The sequence below is a fragment of the Anomaloglossus baeobatrachus genome, chromosome 3 (assembly GCF_048569485.1).
Source record: "Anomaloglossus baeobatrachus isolate aAnoBae1 chromosome 3, aAnoBae1.hap1, whole genome shotgun sequence".
Classification (NCBI taxonomy): domain Eukaryota; kingdom Metazoa; phylum Chordata; class Amphibia; order Anura; family Aromobatidae; genus Anomaloglossus; species Anomaloglossus baeobatrachus.
This window is the reverse complement of record NC_134355.1, coordinates 523,897,503-523,916,013: the sequence shown is the minus strand read 5'-3', so window position 1 is coordinate 523,916,013 and position 18,511 is coordinate 523,897,503. Positions and strand designations below refer to the sequence as shown.

Here is an 18,511-nt window from a genome sequence, read left to right as displayed (position 1 = left end):
ATGTTCAAATTAGTTTTTTGATTGAGAAGATTCCATGCAAATATATTATACACAATAGTCTTCTATAAATCACATGACCAGAGCTTATAATAAATTCATTAGGTGGCATCAATGTATGTGGCACTCCACCTCAGAGCGTATGTCGCTGTCCACATGTATGGCCGCTGCATAAAAGTTAACAAAATGTAACGTCTCAGATACAGTCTGATTGTAGTGGTTCGATGTTCCCTTTTGTTTTTGACTGTTAGAAAGATCAACAACCATGACCTACATGCCCACATTAACACTTTGGCTAACTACAGTTAGGTCCAGAAATATTTGGACAGTGACACAAGTTTTGTTATTTTAGCTGTTTACAAAAACATGTTCAGAAATACAATTATATATATAATATGGGCTGAAAGTGCACACTCCCAGCTGCAATATGAGAGTTTTCACATCCAAATCGGAGAAAGGGTTTAGGAATCATAGCTCTGTAATGCATAGCCTCCTCTTTTTCAAGGGACCAAAAGTAATTGGACAAGGGACTCTAAGGCTATGTGCGCACTTACCGGATTTTGCCGCGGATTTTCCGCGGATTTGCTGCATGTTTCGCTGAAGAAAATGTTCATAACATCTCTGCAGTGAATCACCAGCAAATCCTATGGAGAAAAAAAATCCTGTGCGCACTGGGCGGAATTTGACAGCTGCATGTTTTGCTGCGGGAATCCCGCAGCAAAAACAAGTGCATGTCACTTCTTTTCCGCACATCGCTGCAGGATTTCACTCCATTGACTCAATGTTAATCGTGAAATCCCGCAGGGAATAACGCAGGCAGCAAATTCTGTGCGGTTCACTGCGTTTTCCTGCGTTATTCCCTGCGGTATTTCGCGGTTTACCTCCGGTAATGTGCATCGCTTGTCTGCGGTTTTGCAGGGAAGTGATGTCATTACAGATAGAGGAAGCCGTGCAGAGAGTAAACACACACATCAGACACACACACAGACACATCACAGACACACACAGACATCACAGACACAGAACACAGACACAGACACATAGAACACACATAGAAAGAAAACGGAAATATAGAAAACAAAGAACGTGGGCTCCGCTGCATATTTACCTTCCAGCCGAGGTAAGCACACAGCGGCAGCCCGGTATTCTCAGGCTGGGGAGGGAGAGGAGCAGGGATAATGTCCCCCGCCTCACTCCCCCTCCCGCAGCCGAGAATATCACCCGCAGCTGCCCCGGCACTGTCGCATGCATTATGCGGCAGCACCGGGAGTGTCCTCGGCTCTTCCTGCCGCCGTGTAGCAGTGGCGGTCAGGGTAATATAACAAGGGGTTAATGGCAGTGGATCACCGCCATTAACCCCAGGCTTGATCATGGCAGCGTCTATGTGACAGCTGACATGATCAACCCGTAAGTAAAGTGAAAAAACACAGACACCGAAAAATCCTTTATTTTAAATAAAACCAACAAGCCTCGTTCACCCTTTTATTAACCCCTACCAAACAAAGCTCCGGCGTAATCCACAGCTCCGGCTCCGGCGTCCTGCACTGCTGACATCCAGCCGCGACTGTCACAGACACAGGCTGAATGCAGCAGACAGCAGAGGTAATTACCGGTCATTTCCCACGGCCGGTAATGTGAACTCACTGCCGACCGTGGGAAATGCAGCGATCTGTCCTCTATCTATCTATCCCTCTATCTGTCTATCTATCTATCCCTCTATCTATTCTTCTGTCTATCTACTATCTCAGGATATTAAATTACTTTTTTTTTTTTTTTTTTCCTTCAATGTGCTTTATTGCATTGAATGCAATAAAGCACATCCCAACCCGCACGCGGCAAAACCGCGGCAATACCGCGAATAATACCGCGGTAAAACCGCGGCAAACCGCGGCAAACCGCATGCGGTTTTCGGGTGCGGTTTTTTACCGCGGGTGCGGTAATCTTTGAGAGCATGCGGAATTTTCTCAAGGAAATTTCATTTCCCAGTGCGCACAGAGCCTAAGGGCTGCAATTAACTCTGAAGGCGTCTCCCTCGTTAACCTGTAATCAATGAAGTAGTTAAAAGGTCTGGGGTTGATTACAGGTGTGTGGTTTTGCATTTGGAAGCTGTTGCTGTGACCAGACAACATGCGGTCTAAGGAACTCTCAATTGAGGTGAAGCAGAACATCCTGAGGCTGAAAAAAAAGAAAAAATCCATCAGAGAGATAGCAGACATGCTTGAAGTAGCAAAATCAACAGTCGGGTACATTCTGAGACAAAAGGAATTGACTGGTGAGCTTGGGAACTCAAAAAGGCCTGGGCGTCCACGGATGACAACAGTGGTGGATGATCGCCGCATACTTTCTTTGGTGAAGAAGAACCCGTTCACAACATCAATTGAAGTCCAGAACACTCAGTGAAGTAGGTGTATCTGTCTCTAAAGCGGGCTTTACACGCTACGACATCGCTAATGCGGAGTCGTTGGGGTCACGGAATTCGTGACGCACATCCGGCCGCATTAGCGATGCCGTTGCGTGTGACATCGATTAGCGATTTTGCATCGTTGCAAAACAGTGCAAAATCGCTAATCGGCGACACGGGGGTCCATTCCCAATTATCGTTACTTCAGCAGTAACGAGGTTGTTCGTCGTTCCTGCGGCATCACACATCGCTGCGTGTGACGCCGCAGGAGCGAGGAAGCTCTCCCTACCTGCCTCCCGGCCGCTATGCGGAAGGAAGGAGGTGGGCGGGATGTTACGTCCCGCTCATCTCCGCCCCTCCGCTGCGATTGGGCGGCGGTTCAGTGACGTCGCTGTGACGCCGCACGGACCGCCCCCTTAGAAAGGAGGCGGTTCGCCGGTCACAGCGACGTCGCCGGACAGGTAAGTATGTGTGACGGCTCTGGGCGATGTTGTGCGGCACGGGCAGCGATATGCCCGTGTCGCGCAACAGATGGGGGCGGGTACGCACACTAGCGATATCGGGACCGATATCGCAGTGTGTAAAGTAGCCTTAAGTCAACAGTAGAGAGAAGACTCCATGAAAGTAAATACAAAGGGTTCACATCTAGATGCAAACCATTCATCAATTCCAAAAATAGACAGGCCAGAGTTAAATTTGCTGAAAAACACCTCATGAAGCCAGCTCAGTTCTGGAAAAGTATTCTATGGACAGATGAGACAAAGATCAACCTGTACCAGAATGATGGGAAGAAAAAAGTTTGGAGAAGAAAGGGAACGGCACATGATCCAAGGCACACCACATCCTCTGTAAAACATGGTGGAGGCAACGTGATGGCATGGGCATGCATGGCTTTCAATGGCACTGGGTCACTTGTGTTTATTGATAACAGCAGACAAGAGTAGCCGGATGAATTCTGAAGTGTACCGGGATATACTTTCAGCCCAGATTCAGCCAAATGCCGCAAAGTTGATCGGACGGCGCTTCATAGTACAGATGGACAATGACCCCAAGCATACAGCCAAAGCTACCCAGGAGTTCATGAGTGCAAAAAAGTGGAACATTCTGCAATGGCCAAGTCAATCACCAGATCTTAACCCAATTGAGCATGCATTTCACTTGCTCAAATCCAGACTTAAGACGGAAAGACCCACAAACAAGCAAGACCTGAAGGCTGCGGCTGTAAAGGCCTAGCAAAGCATTAAGAAGGAGGAAACCCAGCGTTTGGTGATGTCCATGGGTTCCAGACTTAAGGCAGTGATTGCCTCCAAAGGATTCGCAACAAAATATTGAAAATAAAAATATTTTGTTTGGGTTTGGTTTATTTGTCCAATTACTTTTGACCTCCTAAAATGTGGAGTGTTTGTAAAGAAATGTGTACAATTCCTACAATTTCTATCAGATATTTTTGTTCAAACCTTCAAATTAAACGTTACAATCTGCACTTGAATTCTATTGTAGAGGTTTCATTTCAAATCCAATGTGGTGGCATGCAGAGCCCAACTCGCGAAAATTGTGTCACTGTCCAAATATTTCTGGACCTAACTGTATATATCCGCTAACTGTTGCCTGAATCTAGAGTGTTCCATAGAACCCGTAGGTTCAAGGACCCGTAGAAGCGCAACAGCGTTGAACGACCATTGTCCTGCGACATGCCAGCATCTGGTCTTGGACCCGCTCACTTTTTATGTATCCACATTAATGTATGGACTTTTTACGTAACAGCGTTGTGCCACAATTTCATCTTCTCTTTCGTTGATCTCCGTTGGACTGGTTCCTCTATGGTGAGCACCGCTACATAGAGCCTTGGTGGATTTCCTCGCTCCTCCTTTCCTTCGCAGTATTGAATCAGGTGACACGGCGGTACGGCACCGCATCTATCTATTCTTGTTTTTCACAATCTGAAAATGATGCATGAAGTACTTTATCACGCCCAGAGGACGAATGGATAAATCTCAACCTCCTGACAATACTTTCATATGCAATGCATCCAAGTGATAGCTCAATGTGTCTGACATCAGCTACACTCCAGGAAATTAGCGCCTATGTAGACTACCACTTTCCTTACTTATATGCACTAAGGCGCCCTTTATAAGGCCACTGGCTTCAGTGTTCTATTGTGCATGTGCTGCCAAGCCACGATAGACACCTGAAAGAGCAATAAGAACACTTGGCACGTTTGATGGGACAATGTGGTTGAGTGGCGCATGTGCAGTAGAAGGCTGATTTAATTGCCTTTAGCAAGGGACTAGTGCACTGAAGTGAGGAAAGTGATGGGATGATTTACACAGGCTTTCCTGCGCCTGATGTCACAGACATCTTCAGCTGTGTAAATCATCACTTTTCTTGCTTCTGTGCGCTATGGTGCCCAGCTAAAGGCAATGGCACCAGCCTTCTACTGCACATGCGCCACTCAGCCACACTGTTGTATCAAAATCACTAAGTGTTCTTATTGCTCTTCTCTCAGGTGTCTGTTGTGGCTTGGTGGCACATGCACTAATAGAACACACAAACCAGTGGCCTTATGAAGGGCGCCTTAGTGCACAAAAGTGAGGAAAACTGATCTACATAGGCTCTAGAATTCCTGTACAGTGGCTGTCAGACACACTGAGCAATCACTCAGAACGGGAGGTGCCAAGGATGGAAGTAGCCTCCAGAGGCAGAGGTTTGCCCAGTTATCTGGGGGTATAATACACATATAGCGGAAATAGGCGATTTCTCTATATTCAGGCAACAAATAGCGGTTATAAAAGGAATAAATTATTTTCTTTTCTACTGACCTACATGCCTATGTAAATGGTTTAGGGGTATTGATTTTGCTGGCAGATGCACTTTTAAGGGGACCTATCACCAGATTTGGCGACTATAAGCTGCGGCCACCACCACTGAGCTCTTATATACAGTATTCTGGAATGCTGTATATAAGAGCCCAGGTGGCACTAAAAAACACTTTTACAATACTCACCCAGGGGTGGTGGTCTACTCCAATGTGTGTCGCTGCTCTCCGGAGTCCTGCACCTCCTCTCTCCAGTCAGGCGCCTCCTGTCAACTGCAATCTCCATTCTACTTGTTCCTTGCCCAGTGTGAATAACACGTCTATGTCATTCACACAAGTCGACATTGCAGTCCTACGCAGGCGCACTTTGATCTGCGCTGCTGAGGGCAGATCAAAGTACTGTAATGCGCAGGCGCGAGAAAAGGTTAAAGACCGCCCCCGCGTATGGGCACTATATATCTCCCTTAACCAGGGCAGATCAAAGTGCACCTGGCAGGACCTCAATGTCAGCTAGCGTGCATGATGTAAAACGTGTCATTCACACAGGCCACAGGAAAAGGAGGACGGCCATCGCCGGAGAGAGGAGGCACCGGACCGGAGAGCAGCAACACCCATCGGACCGGAACTCCCTTTAAGTGAGTATTATAATAGTGTTTTTTACGTTCTGCACTGTGGTCTGGGCTCTTATATACAGTATTCTGAAATGCTGTATAAAAGCTCAGTGGTGGTGGCCGCAGCTTATAATCGCCAAATCTGGTGACAGGTTCCCTTCAGCTCATTCCATTAGTTTGCCAGTTTTTCATTACAATTACATAACTATAGGATTAGTTACTTTTACCCCTTACCCAACAATCCTTTCGCCATACATTTCACCATAGTGGCAGCTACCACTTTGTGCATAAAACTGCTTAAACTTTAATATCAAATATATATATATATAAAGAAAAAAACATACACATCATTTACCAGAAAAAAATTAAACAGTATCTAGTTTATTACATATAGAAAGTTTTTCCAGAATTTACAAACAGCCACATTGCTCATTCCAGGGAGTTTCATTTAAAGAGTTCAGCCAAGTTTCACTTTTTTTCCCTTTTATTTTTTTTTCATTATTTTATGTTTTTATTTCTTCGTTTTACATTATATACAATGGAAGACTCTTGATTTCATATTTATATTTTGTTGTACCTGTGCAGTGGAAAAAAAAAATTGTGTTTTATTTTTTTAAAATCTTTTACACCTGTGAGTAGCATGTGTAGGGTCCTCAGTTTCCATAAAACATTTTTGAAAAACTGCGGCCCCATCTGGCACAGAAGGAGTTAAAGCACGTCACTGCTGGGAGTGCGGATGTATTTTTTTTTACATACACTTATATTACAAGTGTCACTACATAAAGGACCCAAAATAAAAGAGTCCTAGCAATCTAGGACCGGCTTTGTTTCTTACAAAGGAGAATAGTACCCTACTTATTTTATTAGCCATATTTTAGCAATCAATTATCCAAAGTCTGTTTACAACAGAATACCTCAAATGCCCACGTAAAAATGGGCGCTAAACAAAAGAAAAAAAAAATTGTATAAATCAAAACCTATGTTAAATATTTAATTCTCATCAATCATTATTAACAGTTTTTTTTTCGTACTTAATAATTTACACCAAAGATTTTGTAATACAGTTTTTCTTTCTTGAAATTTTCAGCAGCAACTTAAAATTGAATGAATTGAGAAAAAATGTGCGAGGATGCAAGTCCGGGCGCACCGTGAGCAGGCGCGGGGACGATCGGGTCACTGAGGTGGTCTCCACGGATGTAGAAGGAGCAGATTGCTTCTGTCCAGACGTCACAGTGCTTTTTGCTTGGCACAACAGAGAAGGTGCGGTTCAGTCAGCCGACTCCTGAGGTTTGCGTGTGTAGTAAACAAAGTGAAGTGGATGCAGCGTACCATCTATTGTAGAGGAGGATGTGAGGTCCTGGTTGTGATGTGTGGAGGTTACTGAGAGTCCATAATCCCTTGAGATTGAACGGGTATCTTGCTGAGGTTGTTGAGGTTGTTATTCTGGAGAACAAAAGAAAAAAAAAATACAAAACATGAATATATTAAATTTACCATCCATGGAACATTATCAACATAAAGAAAACAAGAGCAAAAAGTGAACAACCATTAAAAAAAAACTAACATTCTCATCAGGATGGAGAGTGACTATGCACAGGGTGACCGTTTTTGCTAAGAACAGGGATTTGTGACCCTTCATTATCATGGATCATTTAAACAGTTTATTAGCGCACGTGACCACGATCAGGACTTGTTACATCTTGGACGCGGCGGGTCCTGACCTGCGGGGCCGCGAGTCTCCTCCGCAGAAGAACGCAGTTGTAATCTCTCTCTTTTGTTCCCCCTATGAAGAGCATTCACGAGTCCGCAGCAAAGAATTGACATGCTCGGAAAGCCGCACCGCACGTCAGTTTTCGCTGCAGGCCGTACACGCACAGTAGACATGTGATTTCTAGAAATCCCATACACTGTGCTTGTACTGTACAACACAGCGTTTTGGACGCAGCTGAAACACGCTGCATCCAAAATGCTGCTAACACTGATCATGGGCATGCACCCTTAAGGTACATGCCCATGATCAGGATTATTATTATTATTTATTATTATAGCACCATTTATTTCACGGCGCTTGGATTAGTAGTGTTGTACAGTAGAAGCACAGTGGATGGAATTTATACAAATCTATTGCCCACTGTGCTTTTTAAATACTACGTTAATCTGACCTGCGGTGCGGGTTTTTTGTGCCTGACAAGTCAATTTCTAGTGCGGAGACATCTGAGTCGCTTGCGCGGGAGAACGCAGTGGACAAAGTGAAAATAAGCTGTCCAACATGCTACTAATCCTGATGGTGGGCACGTACCCTTAGAAAACCTCTCTAGAATAAGTCTACCCATGATGGAAATGCAGTGAATGCAGATTCAGGCAAGTAAAGTACAGAGTGGTTTACAGCACCAGGTGAGTGACATGCAGCGTGAATTCCAACAACTGCAGAATGTCAATTTCTATAGTGAATACCCACCACGGATTTCAGAACGGTAAATGCAGGGAGATCTGGTGAATCCGTAGCAAATCATGCTGCTAAATCACCACAAGTGGACCTACCCTCAATTCCTCCAACTCATCGGTATTAGTTTCTATGGCTGAGGTGAGGGGGACATCTGTCAGACAACTCCTTCAAAAATTTATTGTTCGGGATTAGCAAATTACGTAGGTAGAATAGATTCAGGGAAGATTTAAATGGAACTTGTCCTCTGCCAAAAATATGTTATTATTTTAATGCGACATTTTTTTTTCCTTGAATCTGGGGTGGTTTATTTTTTTGCCCATCTCCTCCCAAGTCACGGGATATGGCCCCCTCTATCCTGTATATAAAAACTAGTCTAGATGAAGACTATAGGAGTATGGTTTTCAAAAGGACCTCCACTGAAGAGTAAAGCGGGCTTTACACGCTGCGACATCGCCCGAGCGATCTCGTTGGAGTCACGGAATTTGTGACGCACATCCGGTCGCTTTAGCGATGTCATTGCGTGTGACACCTATGATCGATTTTGAATCGTCGCAAAAACGTTCAAAATCGCTCATCGGTGACATGGGGGTCCATTCTCAAATATCGTTGCTGATCGGTGTACGAAGTAGTTCGTCGCTCCTGCGGCAGCACACATCGCTATGTGTGACACCGCAGGAACAAGGAACCTCACCTTACCTGCTGCCGCCGGCAATGAGGAAGGAAGGAGGTGGGCGGGATGTTACGTCTCACTCATCTCCGCCCCTCCGCTTCTATTGTGCGGCAGTTCAGTGACGCTGCTGTGACGCTGAACGAACCGCCCCCTTAGAAAGGAGGCTGTTCGCCGGTCACACCGACGTCGCTAGGCAGGTAAGTGTGTGACGGGTCCACACGATGTTGTGCGCCATGGGCAGTGATTTGCCCGTGTCGCACAACCGATGGGGGCGAGTACGCACGCTAGCGATATCGGTCACGATATCGCAGCGTGTAAAGCGACCTTTAATGCCGCTCGGCTAACAAGACTGCATTTATATACAAGGAAGTTGAGACCATATCTAAAAAAAATGGGGAGGTGCACGAACAAAACAAAACACGCCAGATTCAGGAGAATAGACCCATTTATACCTGGTGAAAAAATGACAATTCTGGCAAGTTACGGCTGGAGTGTATATAAAGGAATATGAAAGCAGACCCTCGTGGCGCAGGATACTGCTACGTATATACCACGGCATCATAGGGTATGGGAGGACATGATCACACAGAGCTCTGCAGTTTGGATTTGCACAAGTTATAAATATAACAATCATTTTAGGCTTTTATAATCATCCATAACAGTGTAAGCAGAAAGAACGCAAGGTTTCCACATGATACAACGAATGCAGCCTGTGCCGCTCATAATGGACTTATCAAGTGAAGACAGCGAGTGCTGAACTCCGAGCACAGATCTGTGTCTGGACGCACCATTGTTTCTCATCAACAACAGTCAGTATTTCCTTAACAACCTATAAAACAAGGCTCCACACAAATGGCTTAGTGCAGGGGATCTGGGGCTACAGTGAGCTCAGCGCAGGATCATTTAATGTCACTGACATCACTGCTGGCAGCTTAGGAACAGGGGAAACCTGTGTTTAATCTATTTCCCACTTACCGCCAGCAATAGCTGGAGTCCCCGATAGTGCAGCTTTGTGGTTGGGATGGACATTTTTGCTGGCTTACTCAAGCCTTCCTGGCAAGAGGAAGAAGTAAAGAAGGCTACAAAGGGGGGATTATTGCATCAGTCTTGTGTTTCACGTCTGCTCTAAGGTGTGCTTAAGGGGACTAAACCTTTTCCTTTAAACGCTAAATTACTGTCATTACCAACTAAGAAATGGCTTTTCTGGGCATATATAGGAATCTATCATGTTCTGGATCAGAGACGAGAGACAAGGTTGAAGATTATTTCAGCAGTGCTATTTGTGCTGCCGACATTTAGGACTATAATAGTAGGTAGAGGCCGCAGTTATTTATGCATGGCTCACAAGGTGAGATTACCAAGGCCGGGCTCCCAAAATCAGGATTAGGCTGCTTTCGCACTATGTTTTTTTAACATGCGTCATGAACGTTTTTTAACGCAAAAACGGATCCAGTGCAAATGCGTTTTCATTTCAATGCATTTGCAATGGACTTGCGTCAACATGCGTTCACATGCGTTTGCGTGCGTTATAGTGAGGATCCAGCGAATAGCAGTTTTTTAACTTTTTTCAAAAACACTACTTGTAGCGTTTTTGAGCTGCGTCCAAATACTGTTTTTCACTGGATCCTAACTATACTGCACGCAAACGCATGTGAACACTGGCATGCTGATAGACAGGATCCTGCTTGCTCTACTGAGCATGCCCAGAAACCAGCCTCGCGTGATCAGTGTCTCCCCCTCCCTCTCTCTCCCCTGCCTGAGAGCGGCGGACGCTCGTAACCAACATAAATATCGGGTAACCAAGCAAAGCGCTTTGCTTAGTTACCCGATGTTTACCTTGGTTATGTGTGCACGGAGCAGGCAGCCCAGCTCCTAGCAGCTACGGACGCTCGTAACCAAGGTAAATATCGGGTATCCAAGCAAAGCACTGCTTAGTTACCCGATGTTTACCTTGGTTATGTGTGCAGGGAGCAGGCAGCCCGGCTCCTAGCAGCTACGGACGCTCATAACCAAGGTAAATATCGGGTATCCAAGCAAAGCACTGCTTAGTTACCCGATGTTTACCTTGGTTACCAACGTCTGCAGCTGTTAGATGCCGGCTCCCAGTCTATCATGTTCAGTTCCCCTCACTCCCGATCACATGACTTCAATGCCCGCCCATAAACTTCAAGTGGCAGGATCCTGCAAAATAACACATGCGTTTGAATGCGTTTTTCTTTGTAAAAACAGGATCCACTTTTACAGCAAAAAAACGTTCATGACGCATGTTAAAAAAAACGTAGTGTGAAAGCAGCCTTAGCAGTGTTTGGAGGCAGTGTATTTCTGCTGCACCCAAAACGCTGAGATGTACTGTGTTTCTATTGTATGCAAAGTAAACCCATTTGCGGCTCGTCAATCCGAGCTGCTGCATATGTCTGCAGCATGTCAACTTGTCCTTGTGAAGACCAGAGTGGTCTTAGGGGGGAGAAAATGGTGAAAATCCACAGGTACCAGATAATGGGTGCGGACCGCTGCGTTCTCCTGCGGACAACACTAGCATTTCCGGAGAAGGAGGACACTGCGTCTAGAACGCATTATCTGGATCGTGTCATCGTACCCTAAAATGCACAAGGTTTTGCATTTACATTACTACCTAAGGGAGTGCCTTTGTTCCTCTACGATTCTTCCCCCCGCCCTCCCAGATTTTCCACAACCAGTACGGGGGCTACAGACTTCGCACCTCCTGACTGCCCTAGGTGGTCTCTATGTAAGGCTGCAGACAAACCTGCGGCATCAAAGGAGGAATCTACTAAATCTTTTAAGCTTCTCACATGCTAAACAAGGTTGCCAATGCTTAGCTTGCAGTTCAAATGCTGGAGCAAACCTAAGCACTCGATAACCCCTCGCTGACCATTAGCTCTAGATGCAAACCTCAGACAACCCCCCCAACCAAACAAAGTGCTGTGCTCAATGGCAATATTTGCAAGGTGCAGTATATAGCAAAGATGTCAATAGATTTGTTTTCTGTTAGCAGAGCTGGATCCCAGACGGATAGAAAGTTCCATGTAATGCGTTTGGTATGCATTTCTGGAAAAAGCACAAGCAAAACTTGCCAGACCCTAAATGATTTACCATATCCTGTGACGACATGCAAACAGCAAAACAAAATGGAGGAGAGGTTTCACAGAATAAGCAAATATCAAGCATCTCAATGTTGCTGCCCCCTGCGGGCAAATCAGGACACTGCTGCATCTCCTCCATAGTTCCAGGAGTGGGTTTTATTATTTTTCCTCCCATTACATATAGCAGGGGAATACAGGGAACGCTCTCACACTGGTTATACCGAGGTGACGCTGAGAGGAGTGTGACCCCTGTGCAAGGTTTAGGGCAATGGCTGGCTGTTTCTAGGAAGAATACATTCAGCTTACTTGCGTGTTTAATCCGGATACCTGTTATGCCTCATGATTGGTATGATTCAAGCAACACGGCTTAGGATCCTCTGCTTGCTGTCAGTAAGTAGAAACTTTCTTAGTTACATTCAAAGGCAGAAAACCCATCCGGATTATGTGCTGCTCACACTGATTATCAGGATGAATGCATAGTCATGTGTCCTCAATAGAAACCCAGTGATTAAAAACAAACAAAATATCAAACGCATATGTGGTGCCCCTGAAGCTTCAGTTTCCACATGGTACTGCACCTCACGAGGTGCAGTGCTTAACCCGGATCCAGAGGAGGTTAGTACCGGTTTCATCACTTACAAATCATATACACAACCAGGTTGCCCTGCCCAATGGGGACCGGGCTAGGGTCGGGTCTTAAAGGCAGTCACCAAAATGGGGGGGCAGCCACCCACTAGTGACAGGCAACCGGGGGAGGAGCAGCCACCAAAGGTAGTTAGGAGCAAACACAACAGTTAGGAAGTTCTCCAGCAGGAGAGGAAAGGAGGAGACGGTCTTACCGGTGGCTCTGGTGGGACGCAGGAGTTTACACAGTCGCCGAAGGGAGAACTTGATTGCTCCCTCGGGACCAGCGCAGCACAGGGTGCAGAACCCTAGGGGAGAACATACTTCAAGATTGTTTTCCAGAATATGCTGGACAGGGGATTGTATATCCCTCTGGCCAACACAGTGCCCGGAGCACAGTGCTACATAGGATCCGGGGCCTATATCGGAGTCAGGCCCCATTGCGGAACCACATCACTTGCAAACGGGACGGGAGTTTCACTCAACACGGACTGGGGTCCTCAAGTAGCTTTAAGCCACGGGAATCCATCTTACACGGCGCTGAGAGGAAGGGCCCACTGACCACTGCACTGACCTCCAAAGGATCCAGGTTCTACTGGGCCCATCACAGCGGGTGACCGGTACTTCCCGGGTGAGCAGCATAACTGAGTAAAGCTACCTGGAACCACAGAGACTGTGTGAGCCTGTTATTGCCATCGCCCCGCTCTTCAGCGCCAACAGCGAAGTACTACTCCCCTCATCAATCATCCCCGGGGCCCACTCCACCTGTGGGGAGCAAAACCATCCTTGTTGCCATTACCATCCGCCCTGGAGGACAGTGACAGCAGTGGCGGCAAATCCCTGTCCGCATACCGCAGGTGGCCTCACGACAATCATCCCTATCCATCCCCCCTCCTTTCCGTGGACAACTCGGGGTAACGAAATCGGGCAGGCCACCCGTGACATCCCCCTGACCCTTCACCGGCTCGGCGATGAGTAACCCCTCATGCCCCGTGGGGTGCTCCACATGCGACCACATGGTATACACTGTTGTCCCTCCCCCTCTATAGGAAACAGCAGTCTGATGGGTTTCTCTACACTAGAGGTCCCCAACCTTTCTGAGCATGAGACACATATTCAGATCTGAAAGATGGTCATGAGCCACATCCAGCTCAGAGAGGTTCCCAAGCCACACCCAGCTGGCGCTACAGTAATGACACCCATTGTCCCCATTACCAGTGTAATGACAGCAAAACATTTTCCACAGAAATCACACTGCGGCAGTATACCAAGATCCAGGGGTTCCTACCCTACCTCCATTAAGATCTCTTCTGTGTGGGGGCTACTCACAAAAGTCACCATCTGGAGACGTGATCTTCATAGCGATTTGCTAGATGCATCAAGCTTAAAGACAGCCGTGAGCCACACATCACAAGCCCACGAGCCACATGTGGATCCCAAGCTATAGGTTGGAGACCCCTCCTCTACACAGTAAAAAACAAACACATATGCAAGCATACACTTTACAGATTGATACCAAAAGAAGACACTTTTGGCCTTGATCTGATGAATGGCAGCCAATGGTCACGCTACAGGATAAGTCGGGATAAACTCTCGATGCATCTTGCCAGCTAAGTTCACAGACGCCAAGTGCACTTGACACTTTAAAGGGAAGGTCTCAAGGCTGAATACATTTTCATCTGAATCACTATTACCCTAATTTTTGATTTGGCTGCATTTAAACTTTCCTATACAGTACTTCACCCACTACACTATTTATTTTCACTTCTATTTATTTTTCCTTACTTCGTGTGATGATGCTCAAATTACGTCACTTGCAGGGGCGGTTTGGTCTCTGAATGCCGCTGGGTACTCTGATGCTGCGCACTGAACATGTGCGCTGCTTTTTTCTCAGCTCTACTGATCTCAGCCAGCAACATAGAGTGCACTGCCATTGTGCAGATCACACAAATACAGCACGTAGGTTTACAGCAGGGACCAAACCAGCCCATGAAACGAGTGTCACTAATGACGGTTTGTTTCAGGGAGATGGAAGAGGCGGTAGCAGTGAATGCAGCCTCTGCCCCCTAATTACATTTTATTAGAGTATTCCAGTGTACACTGGGATTCTGAAACGAAGCATCATTAGACAGGAAGGAAGGGGGGAAAAAAAAAATCAATAGACGCTAGATAGTGTAGTGAGGGAAGGATAGTGAATTTTTAATGCAACCATATTAAAAATCAAATCAGCTTAGATTAGAGCAATATATAGCTAGGGATTTAGATAAAAATGTATTCATCCTTCGTACCAACCCTAGAAGGCTAAGCCAGTTAGTGCCTATCAAACTGCATTCAACCAATCTTCACCATTATGATGAAAGGACAAAACTGCAATGCAGAGTATTGGAAAGCAGTGTGTCTAAAGCTAGGGTCACACGTAGTGATGCAGCAGCGATCACGACAACGACCTGACCTTATCAGGATCGCTGCTGCGTCGTTACATGGTCACTGGTGAGCTGTCAAACAGGCAGATCTCACCAGCGACCAGCCCCCAGCCAGCAGCGACGCGTGGAAGCGATGCTGCGCTTGGTAACTAAGGTAAATATCTGGTAACCAAGCAAAATGCTTCGCCGGTTACCCGATATTTACCTTGGTTACCAGTGCACACCGCTTAGCGCTGGCTCCCTGCACTCGAAGCCAGAGTACACATCGGGTTAATAAGCAAACCGCTTTGCTTATTTACCTGATGTGTACTCTGGCTACGTGTGCAGGGAGCCGGCACTGGCAGCCTGAGAGCGGTGGACGCTGGTAACGAAGGTAAATATCGGGTAACCAAGCAGCCTTCGCTTGGTTACCCGATATTTACCTTGGTTACCAGCGTCCGCAGAAGCCGGCTCCCTGCACATTTAGTTTGTCGCTCTGTCGCTGTCACACACAGTGATGTGTGCTTCACAGCGGAAGAGCAGTGTCCAAAAAATGGTCCAGGACATTCAGCAACAACCGGCGACCTCACAGCAGGGGCCAGGTTGTTGCTGGATGTCACACACAATGACAGCGACAACGACGTCGCTGCTACGTCATAGAAAATGGTGACTTAGAAGAAACGTCATCGTCGTCGCTGTTGTTGTGTGTGACATGACCATAAAAGTCTAAGAAGGTGGAAGCAACCCACACCAAAACACTAAGGGCTCATTCACATGTCTAAATGCGGTTTTCTTTTTCATAGCTAGCACTCGTACATGTGATAATGTATGAGGCCATTCATATGTCTGGTCGGCAGAAAATTGCTGAGATATGTCTGAGTTTAATCAGCAATGCAAGTCATTGGGTCTGTTTAAAAATCGAACTACACTCGGATGTCATCCAAGTGAGGTCCGATTTTCATGGACTGTCAGAACGGAGGAGTTGGAGTAAAAATTTTCATTAGGATTTCTCCAAAATACGAGAAAAACATTTCATTGAAACGCATGGGTCAGTTTTTCTCATATGTGGAAAAAAAATCGGGACATGTAAATGAGCCCTTACTGGTAATTTCAGAACAGTAATATCAGAACATCACCTATCCCTGGATAGAGATCTCTATTTCTTGTGGGTGAGCGGGGGGGGGGGGGGGGGGGGGTCATTCTGCCGTCTCAGATACTCTAAATGCATTTAAAGGGAACTAACCAGCAGGATTTTCATATGTAAAGTAAAGCCAGTGCTATACTGGCACTAGGACGCTGAATGTAAGCATAGCTTTTCTACAGAGATTGGATGTTTTATTTCAGAAATATGTGCAAGTAAAGTTTCAGCAATGCACTGCTATTTTATTAACAGGTGCAACAGGGGTGGGTCTTGCTATCTATTCCCGCCCGTCTGACTTTAGCTTAGGTATTCATGGTTATGACCACTCATGACAGATAGTTTGCTAGTGGTTGTAATCATTGATACCTAAGCTACTAAATGCCGTGCACAAAAGGTAAGAGACATGGCTAATCAGGAGAACTATGCTACATTTATAATTGGAGGGATTTGCTAATATTATTATTATTACACCTATTACATAATAGGATAGGATCTTTGAGATGGGAATACCCATCTAAGTAAAAGCTGTATATAAGAGAAATCACAACATGAAATAAAAAGAAATAACACAAATCAATAAAATTCAATTCGAATTATGTGAACACAAAAGTGATCCGGGTGATGTGACCTCACCGTGTAGGTTAGCATGTAGCCAACTACCCCCCTGTCTGATTAATAATCTGCCATAGCCATATATACAAATCTCAAAAATGACCCACGTTAAGTGTCCCTGAATGCCATCTGGCATCGTAACTCACATCTGAAAAGTATTTGTACCAAGACCAAAATATGCAAAGGAAAAGTACATCATGAGAGACTCGAATTACTCCGTGGTCTCAAACGACTACAGCAAGTCACTGCATTTATCATCAGCAGCGAAACGTTCTCATGGCCCAAATATGTAAAGTAACAGTTTTCCATACACAAGGAAACGAGAAAGGCAAAGCAGACACTTAAAGGGGCTCAAGACATGTGATAGAGAAAGCGCCTTTCGTAGTAAAAGTTAATGTGCCAAGACTATAATGTATATTCAAGACCAGCTCTGGATAGACTGAAATACGGCCGTAAATCAAATGCGAAACGAGTGTCCCCGGGCCACTGTTTATACCTCTGGACTGCTTGGTGCATGTGATTTTGCTTCAGACCTGGGAAGAACTGGTTGACATTGGCTGGGTCATCCATGCTTATTACATGAGAAGACACGGTTAAAACACGAGGAAAGCAATGTGTAGCGAATAAAATCAGATCAATAACGACTTGGGGTTAGGCTTTTGTTGGAGCGTTAGATTTCTTTAATGAAGGTTGAGTCGTTTTGTGATTACAAAATTAAAGTGGAAGAAGTGCAGCGCCCCAAGCCTAATTATGCAGTACCCGGCAACATTGGGGACGCGCAGACCGCTAGAGTAGTCTTCAGATAGTGGCCATTTTAACATGCTAGTCTTTATGATTTCTGGGATGGGATCTTCTTTGCACTACAACACAAATGTTGCCAATGTTTAAACATTGAACTATTAATTGGTAAAAATAGTATAACTAAAGCCCCCATAAACATCAGACTAATGCTGGATGACCTCCCCTTTAAGGCACTGTTTGGCAAATACTCATGTGTATGGGAGCTCCAGACAATTGATTGATGGTGGAGGATAAAGGACAACCCCTTCTAGTTCCACACCTTTGCCCCTGTTCAAATAGAAAGCCTTATAGTCACTCGCTTTACCAGGACTTACGTGAGGTTAAGTCACATGAACCCTACAGCCAACGCTGGTTTCCCTCTTTGGATGGATAATCAAAAAGAATCGAGTGGCAGCCCTAGCTCTCTCTACCTGGTGATTATTATACATCTTAAGGTGGAGAAGGGAAGCCAAAGCTGATCAGGAGCAGAGTTTGCGTGACGTGTCAACCTCCCGTGAACTCCTGGAGAGCAAGTGCCGACATCGCTGGAACAGCGCAGGTGAGTATAAGCTTTTCTATTTTAACGGGAGCAAACATCGGAATGAGAAGGGGTTGTCCATATAGTTGACAACCCTTTTAACGATGGATCATGCCTGATTTCGAACTTGAGATCCATTTATTCTCTCCGAGATGATCCCAACAGAAAAGTCTCAGAGAACAGAGGGGTGCTCAGCTGAGAATGCCCCTGTGTATGGGAGATATGGCTGAGATAGCTGTGAGCCAACCCAATCATTCATTTGGACAACAGCCATCTAATGTGAATGAAGAACTAAAATGTTAAACTCACACATTTCTCAATGAAAACAAACTTGGGCGTGTTAATGCATACTGGGTGCAGTGTATGCCAAAAG

General features: G+C 45.6%; 1 protein-coding gene across 1 annotated transcript in view; it reads right to left on the bottom strand.

Moving 5' to 3' along the window:
* Nucleotides 1–6,174: 6,174 nt before the first annotated feature.
* Nucleotides 6,175–18,511, bottom strand: part of IRS1 (insulin receptor substrate 1) — a 71,440-nt gene continuing 59,103 nt past the window's right edge. Inside the window, exon 2 of the mRNA XM_075340768.1 lies at nucleotides 6,175–7,267. Within this exon, the coding sequence (XP_075196883.1) occupies nucleotides 7,263–7,267 (5 nt within the window). The 3' untranslated portion in view covers nucleotides 6,175–7,262. The remainder of the gene's footprint in view (nucleotides 7,268–18,511) is intronic.